At 39.5% G+C, this 15,628-nt stretch overlaps 2 protein-coding genes across 2 annotated transcripts; one reads left to right on the top strand and one right to left on the bottom strand.

The window, feature by feature from the left end:
• Window positions 1-707: 707 nt before the first annotated feature.
• Window positions 708-7,749, bottom strand: yif1a (Yip1 interacting factor homolog A). Its single transcript, XM_084549924.1, has 9 exons — window positions 7,600-7,749; window positions 7,137-7,185; window positions 6,191-6,435; window positions 5,212-5,316; window positions 3,684-3,762; window positions 3,547-3,604; window positions 3,299-3,454; window positions 3,010-3,103; window positions 708-1,233 (listed from the first exon to the last, which is right to left on the bottom strand). Exons 2-9 carry the CDS (start codon window positions 7,162-7,164, stop codon window positions 1,075-1,077), a joined length of 924 nt encoding a protein of 307 aa, XP_084406050.1. The 5' UTR covers window positions 7,165-7,185; window positions 7,600-7,749; the 3' UTR covers window positions 708-1,074.
• A 3,649-nt stretch (window positions 7,750-11,398) lies between these two features.
• On the top strand, window positions 11,399-14,264 carry fosl1a (FOS like 1, AP-1 transcription factor subunit a). Its single transcript, XM_084549925.1, has 3 exons — window positions 11,399-11,739; window positions 12,766-12,873; window positions 12,976-14,264. The coding sequence occupies exons 1-3, from the start codon at window positions 11,491-11,493 to the stop codon at window positions 13,531-13,533; spliced, it is 915 nt and encodes a 304-aa protein (XP_084406051.1). The 5' UTR covers window positions 11,399-11,490; the 3' UTR covers window positions 13,534-14,264.
• The last annotated feature ends 1,364 nt before the right edge of the window (window positions 14,265-15,628 follow it).

Here is a 15,628-nt window from a genome sequence, read left to right as displayed (position 1 = left end):
ATAATAATAATAATACCATATGATGTGTTAAAAATGCTGATAATTACTCTAATAACTCAGTACTGAATTTGTAGTTAAGTCAATATTTTCAGCAAATGTGCTTCAAGTATTGGAATAGTCCCTAGCATAGGATCCTTGTTATTGATCTGTATCACATTATTACATTATTACTGATGCATTATCACTGCATATTTGGTGTCGCAGCAGGCGGAGGAGTGTTGTGAGTGTAAATGTAAAGCAAACAAAGTGAGTTCAAACACTATTTTCTCTGAATTCTTGTATAGTCCACGTAAAAATTAGCATTAATAAAGTACAAGTAACTGATTATGATAAAGAAGTATAGTACAGTTACAGTTAAGTAACTAATACTATTGTATTCTGAGCTAATTATTATGTTTGGCTTATAACACCTTACACTGGCTTTATAATTCGATATTAATTACGGCAATGCTGCAAATACTGTAGAGAAAAAAAATGTCTAAGTCATGCACAGCAAATACAGGAAATAGTTTTGTACAAAGAAAAATCAAACTGTTCAAATTGAATACACAAAGCTAGATATATTTATTGTTTTCTACAAAAACCCAAACATTGTCATGCTTTGTCAAATGCAGATAAATAAAATCAAGGATTGACAAAAGAGAGGGAGAGAATGTTGCAGCATTACCATACCAGAAACATGGTACTGGAATCATGTTTTTATTCTGTCTGTCTGTCTGTCTGTCTGTCTGGTGTAAATACTGGAAAGTACGTCCAGAGACATTATATAAAAGGAAACTTGAACCATATCAGTTCTGATTAAACTAACCTCTTGATCAAAGCCCTTGTGTTCAAAGTTAGGTGGCCAAAAAGAAGCATTTGATGTTAATGTACAGTCACACTTTCTGGTTACATCAGTGAAACCATTTCAGTGTGAACATGTCCAGCTGACAAGCTCACCACATGCTGAAGCTCAACACAGCCTACAAATGTTAATGACAAAAGAGCGTATAAAGGCAGGTGTACAAACACTCAACAACCACAAAGTTTTGGGTCCAGTACACTCGGACATGAGATCATTGAATGCCTCACAAGTCACCTGACCAAGTGAGAGGTTAACCAGTATATAATGATTGGCTGAAAGACTGCAGTTGCTACTGTGATATAAAGGCGGAGCTGAGGTTTGGCACTTGAACCCATTCCCATGGAGTCCGAGGACAGAGATGGAAGGATCTTCATTTTCAGAGAACGCACCTGGGAAGGAAGAAACATCTTTAAACCTGAAATTCAGATTAAGCCAGTATTCAAATTACAATGATGGGAAATATGAGGCTACTGCCAGCATCTGGCTAGCTTAGCTTAGCTTAGCACAAAAACTGAATGCAGGGAGAAACAGCTAGCCAAGTTCAGTCCAAAGAGAAAGCTTTGTGTTGTCCAAACACTGGACAAGAAGTGAGAGTATTCCTTATTAACAACTTCCTGGGGTGTCCACTGGTCACCCTGAAACCAATTAGTCATGTTAGCTATGAGCTAAGCTTAGCTAACCAGCTTTTTATCTGCCACTTATTTATATCTTGTTACACAATGTTAAACTAGTCCTTTCAAAATCTATGTACCGTATTTTCCGCACTATAAGGCGCACTTAAAAGCCTTTAATTTTCTCAAAAAACGACAGTGCGCCTTATAATCCGGAGCGCCTTATATATGGATTCATTCTGGTTGTGCTTACTGACCTCGAAGCGATTTTGTGTCGTACACGGCGCTCACGGCGCTCAAAGCCGCACCGCTTGCAGCATTACGGCTACCATAGTCAGGAGAATCACGGAGCAATGCTCAGCAATGCAGGACGAAGGCAGAAGCATCAAACGAGGTGAAAATCATTATAAATCGGGTCATGTCGAGAGCTGTAGTTACACCAAGGGAGTTTTGGTCGGTTCTGTACGCGCCAGCATGCGGGACTTGTAGTTCGTTTAATTACGTATTTTCCATAGCGTTTTACTTAACTATCTTGCGACAAACTGTGACATTCTTGACATGTAAAATAATTTTTTTATCCTGAAAAACAACATATGTATAATCCAAGGCACAAGTCGATCGGGACCAGAAAATAATTTATCTTTCGCCATAGACTGCCGTTCATATTTTTTCGAAAGATAGGTCCCATACCCCGGAAGCAGAGGGGGCGGGACTTCGGCTCTCTTAATGCGCCTTATAGTCCGGTGCGCCTTATATATGAAAAAAGATCGAAAATAGACCATTCATTGACAGAGCGCCTTATAATCCAGTGCGCCCTATAGTGCGGAAAATACGGTAATTAACGTGTTTCCAAGAAACAGTTTAAAAAGTTAGATTCTTGGGCCGTTTTTTTTTTTTTTTTCTTTATCTCTTTTTTTGTAAAATATAGTGTATATATAATTGATCACTGAATATCACTAAAAGCAGATATGTTTTGTTGCTGTACTAATTAAAGATTTGTGTGTATTCTATATTCTTATTTATGTGACTGTTTATGTAACTTTTAAACACAATGGGAAAGAACACAGCACCTACACATATTACCTTCTTACGGAATATAATTAATAATGGATAAATGAAAACTGCGGAAAACAAATTAGTAGTTTAGAGCTCAGGTGTCGGTTTCTGCTGAAGCAATAAACAAAAATGTATTTGTATTAACGCAATTAACCCATCTGTAGCACAGAATGACTCTGAATGTCTCTGGCAACGCATTTCAGAGAGTTTGTCCAAGTAGAGTTACCGTTGCACATGTGCAAATGAGCAGTTGATCTTGTGATAGGCAGCAGAACCAACCAATAAAGATAATGTGCTGTTTAGCATCTTCCATCTTTATCAGTTGCACTGTGTACCCTAGTTTGTATAAATGTTTAAAGTAGTGAGCAAAACTGAGCAGAAATTCGTCCATGAAGCGATCAAGCTTTGTGAAGACAAAATATTTTCTTTAGAATTATAAACTTCAGATTTCTAAATGTAGTGGATGATGTCAATATTCGTAGACTAAAAAATACTTACGATGAAGAACATAAGGGCACAGGAGCACCAGGCGAGGGCCACAAAATAACCATCACTGCCAAACAGTAAGCCACATAACACTGTGAAGATCATCCTAGGGAATACATGAACAGACACATTCACTCAGTCAGCACAGCCAAGCCACATTTTAAAAGTAACTTAATAGCTAAAGGAATTTAACTCACTGACCTGATGATAATTAAACTGTATTCATGTTTTATTCAACAGACAATTTAATTATGATACACTATAATTAATTTAAAAAAATGTGAATTCAAGGTCTATTTACCCAACATATTTGTATCCACTGTAGGCGATGAGATCAAAGGTTGAGAGGTCGCTGTGCACTGTCAGCAAATACAAACTCAACAACATCACCAAGACCTCGATGATGATCCACACAAGGGCAGTGCTGGCACACAGGCCAAGAACCTCTGGACTGAACCTTCACACAAAGTCAACACCCATTTAGTCTATCTGATACCAACATGTTTACTGTGAGTCATAGAATAAATTAGATGAGGAAGAGTTGCTCACCTTTTCTGGATGCCAAGAGCCATTCCAGCCAGTAAAATGTAGGTAATGAAAGCCATTGCTAAAAAGACAAAAAGTACTCATAACAAGCTACTCAAAACATTCTGCAAATGATGAATGTGTGTTTATACAAAACTTACTTGGTATGTAAAGATCAGGAGCATTCACATCCTGCCTTGGAGTCAAAGGCGTGTCCCGATGGTAACGGACTTCCCAGTCCTATGAAGAACACACAAATGTTCAGTGTGTACAGTGTGAATCACTCAGTAGACTAGACTCCAGGTGTTATATTCAAATGAAGCTCTAGGACTACCTCATATTAAACAGTTAATCAGTTAAGCCCTGTCCACATATGAAGCAATTTGCTTGCTTTGCAGCCAACAGTTGGTCGCTAATCTATGTTGCAGGCTCTGGTGGCCAAGGTAACAACTGTATATTTCTGAAACAAGCGGAATTTATGGACAGAGATGCTGCTTCATTGGAGTTCACCAAATGCTCAAAGCACACCATCAGCATGGTGAATTTGGTGGTAGGACCAGAAGTCCTTGGGGAAACCATGTTTGCATCATATATCAATCAAACATATCAGTAATGTCCATTGGTTGTTGCATCAACCTTATGACTTCAAATCTGAGATTACGTGCACTAGTAAACAGAACAGTCCTACACTGAATCCTCCTTCACAATGTTCAGTTTATCTTGGAACAGTGTAAGAAAGATGGTAATTCAACTGTATGATCATTTTGGAGGATGTAGTTTGTGGTTCTGTTAAACTGTACTGAGTTAAACATGATTGTTTCTGTTATTTAGTCTAGCCCACTGACTAAAATGGGGTTGTCAAAATAACAGAAACACGTGTCGGTACGACTCAGTGCAGTTCAGTAATACTACAAACCACAACCTCCAAAATAAAAACACAGTTAAATCAACAGCCCTATCAGTTTTTTAAATAAATGCCAAATAGCATTTAGTGAAGGACTGGCAAGTGAGTGTATTCATGTTGAATAATATTTTACTGAAGCAATAGACTACTGTTCATAAAAAACTAATTTTAGCAGTGTATTTGGTGCACTAATATGTATTTATAGCAGAAGGATGGTGAACAGTGCCGTCCAGAAGTATACAAACAGTGAAATGTCTGTTAACATACTTCATGAGAACACAGGCGCTTCGTGGCTCAAAGGAATAAGATATATCAGGCTTTGGCGAAACAGACATTAAGAAAAAGATTGAATGATTATAGAAATCACCTAACATTTCAGTAAACACTAGCCTTGAGGTGTATAACATATTTCTCATACTTGTAATCTGTGTGTAATAGTAGATACAATGTGACCCTGATCTTGTAAGGAGAGTTTACACTCTGCGTGGTCTGCACATTATCAGGGCACATAATATTTGGACTGGTGACCTAATTTACAATCTGAATAAGTGTGTGGGAATTAACTGAGTCCAGTGTGCTTTTACATTCACACTAGCAATCACAGTTATAATGTCCATAAATAAAGCTGGAGAAGCGATACAGTGGCTGATTATCTTGTTTGCAAAGTTTCAGTGTGATATGTGTTTGAAAATATGATAGCAAAATTATCATGCAGATTTTAGCTATTAAATGTTCCCGTATGTTGTTGTGGGACAAAGTCTGTCAGGACAAATGGTTCAGATTACCTGATGTGTGTAAGGGAACATTAGGATCATAAGTTTCTTCAGCACGTATCTGGTGTCGACTGCAAAGAAGTATTTCAGCTTGTTCACGGACATGAATCTGCTGAACTGGAAGGCAAAGGAAATGCAAACATTAACTTAACAAATGGGAAGCGACGGTCAGCCAAAGTTAATAAATACAGTTGTGTCGTAGTAATTTTTTAAGAAGGCGGTGTCTGGCCTCGGGATTATACATCACTTGGGCATGATGTGTATCAATACTGCTGTACCAGCAGAACAGCATCAGTTTTATTTATGAGTCATCCACAGGTGACACATTGGTTTAAATTTTTTTTTCTTCCCCTTTCGGGTGATGAAAATCATAGACTGTAATGTTATATTAATGTTATATTAAAAAATGAAACAGAAAGCGTTCTTCTTGATTGAAAACCTGTCCACTGAATACGACAACCCTACACATTGAAGTTTTCACTGGATATGATTAACGCCAGGCAAGAAGCATTAAGCTGCTCCTAGAGAGAGCGTGTCAGTGAAATAATACCTGTGTGTTTGTGTGGTTCTTTGGTGAACCCGTGAAGAGGGGACACTTTTGGGAAGAAATAAACTAAATGGCACAAAACTAACAACCAACACAGAGGAACACATTTATTATGTAAGATCTGAACAGGAAATCTATTTCAGATAACTCCATACTTCTCCTAAGAATGTATATAAAGCCATGTTGTGACAACATTTGCACATTTGGATCTTTCAACACCACGTGGAAATTGTTCCAGTGTGTTTGAGGTACATCTAAACTTTACTTGCATTTACAACTGATGACTTCTAACTGAAGCAAGTAACAGACGCAAAGTGAGCCAATTGCAAATGAGCCATTCTAGTCCAGGGTGTAATTTACAGGTCACTGTCTTAAAATCTCTTCATCCATTCAAACATGTACAGAACCATATATAATTTGTGACAAAGTCCTGCTTATTCTCACCTCTTTGTTTACCATATCCTTTCCTTGGTTGGCTAAAGACGAGCCATACATCATTGCAGCGTTGGCCACTGGGTCAGTAAACAGGTTGTTCACCCCAGCACCTCCTTGCATGTCATTTGAGGGTGCTGCCATATTGTACCCAGGAGTATAATACCCCTGACTGTTCATTGCTGGTGCTGCTGAGCTGGTGTCGTCAAACAAAACCGAATCTGATGTGGGGGGAGCTGCTCGAGCTCTCGGCTTAGCTGTGAAAAAAAAAATAACACAAGTGAGTAAATGGGCATTGGGAGTTATATATTAAAAACAGCTCGCTTATTAACCCCAATATCAAGTAGAAGACACAATGAAATCCATGTGGACTGATTAACATATCAAGTTTTACCTGCATTAAGCAAAACAATGCTCAGTGATGAACAAGATAACACAAGGAGCTCTATAATTAATGCTGCCGTGTTTAGTTTAAGCTGGTGACCTCTGCTGTGTTGCAGCATTAATTATAAAGCAATTTTATGTTAAACTAGTGCACCTGCAGATGTGCTCAAACTCTGAGGTCAACCCATCATAATATGGCCCTCACCAAAGTCCATTTTCCTGCTTCTAACACCAACTTTGAGGGCAAACTGATCATTTCCCTCCCTATAATATCCCACCCACTGACCAGTACCATGATAACGAGATAATCAGTGTTATTATTATTCATTTCATCTGTCAGTGGTCACAATGTAATGCCTGATCGGTGTATACTAGACTGTCTCAGTTTTAGTTAAGTGCATCTACTAAACTGCTATACATATATCACCAGTCAGAGGTCATCACCAGTTCAATTTCATGAGCTCTGTGAGTGCATTAGCAAAATAAAAAAGGAAGTAGCTACTACGGGTGGGCATTCTGCAAAACTTTGTAAAAAAAAAAAAAAAAAAAGGGACAGCTCATGGTTTCCACTTACTTGCTCGGTATCCATGATTCAAGTCCATCGTAACGTTCGCTGACGTTAGCTTAAAATAAAAACACTGACACGTTAGCAACATTTTAGCTCGTTTAGCTGTCTGTACGTATTACTAAGCTAGCCCAAGAGGGCACTGAGGTTTCAAGTCACATTTAACGCTTATGGCGTTAAATTCTCAGATATTATTAAGAGGCTTCCTTTCAACTCTTTATTCTGATTATACATGCTAGCTACGCAGCTAACATGCGAATAAACTTAGTCAACGGTAAACGTTGATACCAGTTTATGCTAGCTACTACCAGCCAGACAAGCTAAGTTGATCACATCATAACTTTCATGATAATCGGCGGAACAGGACAGTCGGGATAATTTGCTTCATTGGTTGCATTATAAATGTCCAAATAACTTGTCTATGGAATAATTTCAAGTTTAAGAAGAAAATGGTGAGGATAAGAGCACTTACCTGTGCAGCTAACGTTGGTAGCTAGCTACGTGGCTATCAGACTGCTCTGGCTGATCCCACCCATCCACAGCGGTTGGTTGACTTCAGTGTGCCTGCGTGGCAGAAACTAGGGTAAGTAGAAGAGCGCTTACACAGTGCACACGGCTAAGGTTGGTAATGGGTCCTCCATGTTACTTTATACTAGCCGTAGGTTTAGCGGGGTAGGCTATATTACATCTACATCAAGGGAGCTAACTTAACTAAGTCTGAGCATAAAACAAAATGCAACGATGCATTTTATAATATGTTCTACAGCAGTTACTATTTGCAAAGACTCCCACTAACAACATCATGTTGCCAGACACCACAGGACATCCTCAGAAGGCCCATGTCCATTTTCTGATGAGTCGCAACTGTTGTGGAGGCGCAAGGGAGACCTACACAATATTAGGAAAGTGGTCATAATGTTGTGGCTGATCAGTGTATACTCATTACTAGAGAACTTATTAGGTCAGTTATGTCACAAATATACCACAGAGTCTTTCATATTCTGTTAAATTTGCACTGTCCAGAGATAAAAATGCAGTTGAAATAGGCAGTGATTAAGTTATTTTTTATTTTGAAAAATTCACTTCATTTTAATGAAAGTGTGTGCTTCCACTTGGCTTTATTTGTGTGACAATTTACAGCACATTTGCAAAAAAAAAAAACAACAGCAATAAACACATGATGATGAACACATAAAGCTACTGAACAGAAACCTGTGCAGCGCATTTAGTTTTATTTCCGATTATAAAACTAATTATGTGAGAACATTTTCTTGCTAATAAATAAGTCTGTACTATAAATAAAGAATGACAAGGTTTCAACAGTAAAGGGCAATATTCCCAACTATCTAATAAGAATGCTTAATTAAGAATATAGTAATGCTAAATATTATAAAAGATTTATTTAATTGTAAACATCTCAGTATAATGAACATAGTGGACATGAGATACATACAGTATGTACATGGCTGGGACAATCAGTACGGGCATGTTCAAGACTGCACTATCATATTAAGATAATCTGGCTAGCCCATGGTGCCTAAGCATAAATTGACATAGCGGGAATTACAGTACTCACTTAACCAAATAAAACATGACAATGATGTTATGCTCTGTGAAGCATGTGCGTGTGGAATGAGTGTGTGGGACGAGTGTGTGGGATGAGTGAGTGGGTGGGTAGGTGTGGATGAGTTATGTGAATACATGTGGAGAGTTTTAGGATGAGTAAATAGTAATGGAATCCAAACTTCCTTTATTCCCCCAGTCAATGTTTAGATTTGGAGGGAAACTGTGGAGTCAAACTGAAAATAAAAGCTTACACTCTCAAATGCAAACAAACAAAATACTTTTTAGAGGGAAACTGTGGAGTAAAACAGAAAGCATAAACTTTCCTCTCAAATGCAAATAAACCAAACTTTTTTTAATTGTAATTTAACAAAATGAGTATTGTGCAGTAATTTCCTGGTCAGCTAAAGGATAAAATAAACTGCTATTGGATGAATGGAGGTGTAATTGGGGAAAAGATGGCAGCGGACATGTTACGGCATGTCACTATTAGAGAGATATGGTACAAAGCAAGTGTGTCATCATTGCATTCCTGAAGCTTTAGTCACCTGATGCTCACCTTTCCCCCATATTTGTCTCAGATGATGCTATTACACACAGTGAAAAAAACTTCTTGCATGTGTGTCCTCAATATTACAGGGTGTAATATTTCTGAAATCTGAAACGTGAGTCCCAGACAAATGGGGCAGGGAGCAACAGGTATAGACCTTGTAAAATGTATTACCTCTGGCAGTTTCAGTTTTGTTCATGTCATCACAAGATATGAAAAGCCCAAGACCTCAGCTTATTGCCTCAAAACCTGCAGTATATAAGCAAGGGTCATTGATCTACAATATATTTTCTTTTGCTTCCAAAAAAAATACTTTTTTCCAGTGGACAAGTAGCTGTCTTTGCAATCAACCTACCTTTTTGAAAATATCAGCAGTCTTTATGCCCAGGAGAGGAATTAGCAGCAATATGAGACATTGTTCAACAGTCAGCAGCTAGTAGAAATCAGCCGATGCCGGGAACTATGTCCTCAGGGAATGCAAGGTCAGCAGCTGTTGTGACAGACTAAGCTTACCAAATTTACAGCAGGCGTTTTTTGAATCTTTACTAGGTACTATATTGTGCTTGCGAGTTAAAAAACAGACGTTGAAACGGGTGGTGAAATAACTGAGCAGCTTTATGCCACTGGACTGACTCATCACCACAAGCATGTGTGCACATTGATGTGGTTTGTAAAGTGAGAGTCACTGCTAAAAGCTTCAACACAAGTATCTAGATGAAACCAAGCTTTATTTATATTTCATAACTCATCCTGGGTTATATATGTCACCTTGAATTCATTCATGTGTAAGATATAATACATGTGTTACACTCATGATAAGAGAAATAACTTTTTTTGGAAAACACAGCTTTATGGTGAAAGATGAGAGTGGTCAAATCTTGATGTGAGTCATTTCTTCTTTAATATATCTGTAATTTGATTAAAATGATATCCAGCATTGACTTCAAATGTGTACATCGTTTCAAGACATTTATAATTTCTGACATTGATCTGAACATCACTTATCTTTGACTTATCTCAAAATTAAATGTATTAATTATAATGGAGTTTAATTACAAGTAAATATTAGATTTTATTGTGGGTGGGATTTTTATTTCAAACCGTCCATACTCATTGGAGATAGTGGTTTGCAGTGATAAAGAAAAAAAAAAAACTGTGATTTTTTTTAGTGTCATTTCTGTAGCAGTGATGATCTCTCTCCAATCTGCTTTTAAATCTTTGTCTAGTGATCACATAAACACGTTTAAACAACACTTCCACTTGACGCTGGAAAGCGTAGTAGTAGTATTTCCACCACTGCATTAGATAGCATGGCAGAAAAACTACTAGTTTCATACCATGAGGTGAAGCTGCCCGAGGAATCCCTAGTTCAACTCTCGAGAGGAAACTCTCACCAAATATGGGCAATGACGTCACGACACGTGATAAAATTCGTGAGAGATTCCAGACAACAGTATTTCCCGTAACTACGGAGGGGCGTGGTAAACCAATCGTGTTTCTTTAAGAGTTTACAACCTCACAATCATTTCCAGACTTCCGATTCTAGGTGTGTGACTAAGGACGGCAGGGTACACAGAAAATATTTTGTTTAAGTTTAAGGGCAATTTGGAAAACACGCAAGGAGGTGTGTTCTTCCGTGTCCCCCCTTGAAGACGTACACGTTTGGACTCTACCGATTACCGCAAAGGGGGAGTTCGCCCCTTGATTTGAATTGACAAACAGGACTCAACCCGAAAGTCTTTTCGTGATACCATTAGTGAGTCGCAGCTGGACTGAATTTTCTTTTCACTGAAGCAAAAAGGATGTACCGAAACTTTGGGAGCCAAGGCAGAGCCAACCCGCCGTACTCTGGGTCAGACTCTGCATCACTGGGAAGCACCAGCACTTCCACCACGCAACAGGAGCAGGTAGGTTTGCTTTCACTAATCTAGGTTACAGGTTTAAGGGTCAACTCAGTAAAATGCGGTGTACAAGTTTTTGAATTGAATTTCATTATACTAAACCTGTAACACTATTAATTTCACAACATATGAGTAGGCTATTTTTTTATAGTTTACACAAATTGTTAAATCCAGTGTAGTAAACAATAAACTGATATATTTTTAAAATTGTTATGTTTTACTTTGATTACACAGTTTACTCCTCACACAATGTGCCTTATTACTGATCAATGTTACTGATGATCTGTTACACTACTTTACATTTGTTCTATGTATAGACTATTTTTTGTTCTCTTTTCAGAAATTTACAATGGCAGGCAGCAGTCAGTTTGTACCAAGCCTCAATGCCATCACCACCAACCAGGACCTCCAGTGGTTGGTCCAGCCCTCCCTCATGCACCCACCAGGCCCTTCACGATCACCAGTACCTCCTTACCCAACCCATCCAGGGGCCCGGCCATTCATTCCAACACCATCCCATTCCCATCTTCTCAGACCAGGGGTCATAAGAGCAGCTACACATACCACAACTTCAACACGGCGCAGAAATGATGATTATGTAAGTAACTAGTCCTTCTTAGTAAAAGTGTTTGTTGATTTTTAGTTTCCACTTTTGAAAAGAGAATTGTCAGGCTGAGTGAAATCTAAGTGAAAACTCCCCTCTTGGGATTCATAGTTTCCCCAGGGGGAATACAGATACAGAGGTTTGGATAGTGGCTCAATCATTTCTGTGTAACTAGTGTGTAATATCCTGTAATTGTCTGTGACACAACTGAGCCTGTTCCTTCAGACGTGCACACCAGATCATCCATTTAGATGACGAAGAAGAATACAAGAATACAAATTAGAATTGCTGTGTAATATATTGCGTTTTCAGCTCTTTGGTGGATAAGAAACATTAACTTCCTAAAGACAGGCACACAATGTCGTTCTCTGCGTTCTTTGATGGTGTTTACTTTGAGTCGTTGTTGACATAGTGAAATTATCACATATCAGCTCAAAGATCTGCTTTCAGTTAGAAGAGCAATGTTACCTGTTAAAGTTAAGTGCACAATTTAAAGAAACTTTACCTTTAAGAACATCATCGTTTATTGTAAGCAGCACGTTGTGTCATTTCTTGTGGTTTTGTCAGGCACATATTGGCACATATCCCCGTCACAGAGTAGTAATTTCATGGTACAGGAAGTAGACTGTCATGTGACTCACATGGGTAAGTCATTTTATGTGACTCACACCTGAGTCACCACTGGGGTCTGATGGTGACTCACCCCCCAAAGGGCGGGAAATATCGATGGATCAACAGCAATTATTTGGAAGGGCGCTGGGTGGATTCAGAGTTAGGGTGTAACAAAGGCACAAAAGCTCAGACGTTTCTGAATAATTCAGCCGCCATGACTGTGATGACTCAGAGTGCACACATGGTGGTAGTGTTTCTCCTGTGTCATGTTGCCTATAGGGGACTCTCAAAAAATTTCCCTGTAAATCTGTTATTTTGAAATTAGTTACTTGCCAAAGCTAGATGGCACAATGTCAGGTTAACCCATTTCATGTATTGTAATAGTTCTCCTTCTCTTTCTCATTAAAGTTATCGCAGGAAGAAATGGAAAGACGCAAAATAAGAAGGGAGCGGAATAAATTGGCTGCAGCGAAATGTCGCAATCGTCGTCGGGAGCTGACAGATACACTGCAAAATGTGAGTAAACAATTATCATAACATTAATTCGTCAAAAGTAAGATAACAGTCTCATTCAGGCGTGTATTGAATCAAAATATGTCTGTGTTTCCCTCAATGTAGGAGACTGATCAGCTGGAGGATGAAAAGTCCCGTTTGCAGAAGGAAATAGCTGAACTACAAAAAGAGAAAGAGAAGCTCGAGCTGGTCCTGGAAGCTCACCGTCCCATTTGCAAAATAGAGGACTCTGATTCAGATTCTGACCCAAACCCATCAGTATCCTTGTTGGGAGCCATTAAATTGGAGCCAGAGGAATCCAGCAGACCTGGACCCTCAACCAAAGTGCCACTAAAGATGGAGAAGCCCAAACCAAAGATATCTATCCCCACCAAGCCAGTAACATCAACCCCCTCAGCTGCTGCCACTGAATCAGAGTCACTCCACACCCCTGTTCTCACATCTACTCCCTCTCTACTGTCCTTCGCAGCTGGTATGGTTTTTACCTATCCCTCCGCTCCTTTAGACACCGGCGCCTCCATCTCGTCCCAAGGTACATCACATCAGGGAAACGTCCAGCAGTCTCAAGCCCCTCAGCCGTGTGGGATAGCTCATCGCCGCAGCAGCAGCAGCGGTGACCAATCAGATCATTCCTTGCACTCACCAACCATCCTCACACTGTGATCGACGGTCCTACCGTTCTTGCAAAACACTAATGTTCATTTCAATGCAGTCATAGTTGTGTGTGACAGAAAGGATCTCTGGAAAATGTGGAATGATAATGATGATTGTAATAACCACTTTGAACTGCTTCTCTTTATCTCTTCAGAAAGTTGATTTTTTTGCTTAGATAGTATGAAAATTAGAGGCATTATCAGGATATGAATGTTACACTCTTTTTAGATTTCATATAAAATCTTTATATTTCTTAATATAAAAGCTCTAAGATGGGCTTAATATGTTTGAGGTTTATGAAAGCATTGCATGCTGAATATATTCTCTAAAGAATTGTTAAGAGTTTTTGAAATGACTGAGATAACACCATTATTAGATTATTATACTGAATACTGATTATTCAAGATAATATTAGTAACTTGTTACATTTTCTGTCATATGTAATACTTTATAATAGTCCTCAAAGGGAAATGGAGTACTTACCAAATGGTCCTTATTTTTGTACGGATTCTTTAAGAATCTTAATAGTGTCTATGCAAATTATTGACCACTAAGGCTGGGCCATAGAGAGTTAATATAGATTATATTATAACATATTTATTTTTGAGAGTGTAATATATATTTTTTTGGTAATGTTTGTTTCGGGTGGGCAGTGCCTTACTTTTGTCTAAACTGTACTACTTTGCAGACAATAAAGAACAAAGGTGTGTGCAAGATGTCATGGTGTAAAATTATTAGTACAGAAGGATATATACATACCAACACATTAGGTACACTAGTGAAAACTCTCTTAATATAACAGTCCTGCACTTGTGCATACACTTGTTACACAGTTACCTTAATAGGTAACTATAGCTGTCGGCCAGGAGCAGACATCATCAGGTGGTACACAACCTTCTTAGAGCGTTTCAGCCCTCAATCACAATGAGCCCAGACCTGGCAACAAACGGCATGCTGACTTGGTTGGGAAGCCCCTGCAACCTCTCATTGGCTTCGAAGGCCCATGGCACTATTAGCTCAACCAGCACTATCTTCTGGTCTTTGGTTGACCACAGCACAATGTCCGGATCTTCTCTAAGCCCCCATGTGTGCAGATATGATGGCAAAGGAAGGGTGTCATAAACGGATCGCAAGAGGAAGGAAATGTGGTAGGGCTCCAGTCGCCAAGCACCCTGTTGGAATCCCCTTTTGGAGGTCCTGCCAGCTGGTAGTGAAAAGGGCTGATGTAAATCTGAGTTTGTGGAGGAGTCCTCCTCTTCCCTGGATGGGCAATGCATCCCTGTGCCAGCTTCCAGTTTGGTGGTATTGTGCCTTTGGCGCAGATCTTCCTCATGATCTTCCACAACCTCCAGAGAAGTTTTGGGCATTGTTCCTACACCTTATATGGTATACCGCCGGGGGCAGCTCATGCTTTGGTTTTGTGGATTTCCTGCCATGTGGGCTCCTTCACATTCAGCTCGGTTGATGGTTTTTCAGGCTTGGAGATATTGCAGTTGACTCCCAGTCCCTGGCTCCTAATGGGGTCGCTGTGAGCTTCCAAAAGGAATTCCTCAACGTCCAGATTTGTGCTGGAGAGTGTGCCAGATTACTGTTGGCGGATCTCCCTTTCTCTCCTGTTTGGTTGCTGCAATGGTTGGTGCAGGCCTTTCACCTCGATTGTGCCAAAGCGTTCCTTAGCAAGGTTGTATGCGATAGTAAGCGAGTCAATATTTTTGTTAATTGGCCCAGCTACAGTTGCTTCCAGGATGCCATCAAGGTCTTCCAAGCAATGCTGTCTGACGATTTGGGCCATTTGATCCTCTTTCTCCTCGACGAATGGATTGGGGTTGCGGGAGAGGAGTTCACGTGGTCTCTAGTGCTGAGGCAGCTCAAGCATGTAGATATCTTCAGCACTGTGGGGTGCTTCCTGGATGGAGTTCTCCTTTGTCCTACCAGATGTGGAGTCTGTGTGCTATGCTTGGGTTGCCGATGTTCCACACCCAGCCCTGCTCTAATGTTGCTTGAGCCCTCTGGCGCTTTTGCAGGCTTCCCCGCAATGGCACCTTATTGTGAATTCCACACCAGTTAGTGTCATTTGTTTTAGCTTTCTCGTATTCGTGCTTCT

Source organism: Chelon labrosus (assembly GCF_963514085.1).
Source record: "Chelon labrosus genome assembly, chromosome: 8".
Lineage (NCBI taxonomy): Eukaryota > Metazoa > Chordata > Actinopteri > Mugiliformes > Mugilidae > Chelon > Chelon labrosus.
Note: the sequence above shows the minus strand (reverse complement) of the source record. Positions and strands in the feature narration are given on the sequence as shown.

Excerpts from the sequence above, each read along its gene's own strand:
- yif1a (XM_084549924.1), bottom strand. The coding sequence starts at position 7,164 with ATGGACTTGAATCATGGATACCGAGCAA. Across the intron at positions 6,436-7,136 it reads GAATCATGGATACCGAGCAA|CTAAGCCGAGAGCTCGAGCA; the intron begins GTAAGTGGAAAC and ends TTTTTTTCACAG. Across the intron at positions 1,234-3,009 it reads GTGCCCTTATGTTCTTCATC|GTGCGTTCTCTGAAAATGAA; the intron begins GTAAGTATTTTT and ends CTTCCTTCCCAG.
- fosl1a (XM_084549925.1), top strand. The coding sequence starts at position 11,491 with ATGGCAGGCAGCAGTCAGTTTGTACCAAGCCTCAATGCCATCACCACC. Across the intron at positions 11,740-12,765 it reads GGCGCAGAAATGATGATTAT|TTATCGCAGGAAGAAATGGA; the intron begins GTAAGTAACTAG and ends TTCTCATTAAAG. Across the intron at positions 12,874-12,975 it reads TGACAGATACACTGCAAAAT|GAGACTGATCAGCTGGAGGA; the intron begins GTGAGTAAACAA and ends CCCTCAATGTAG.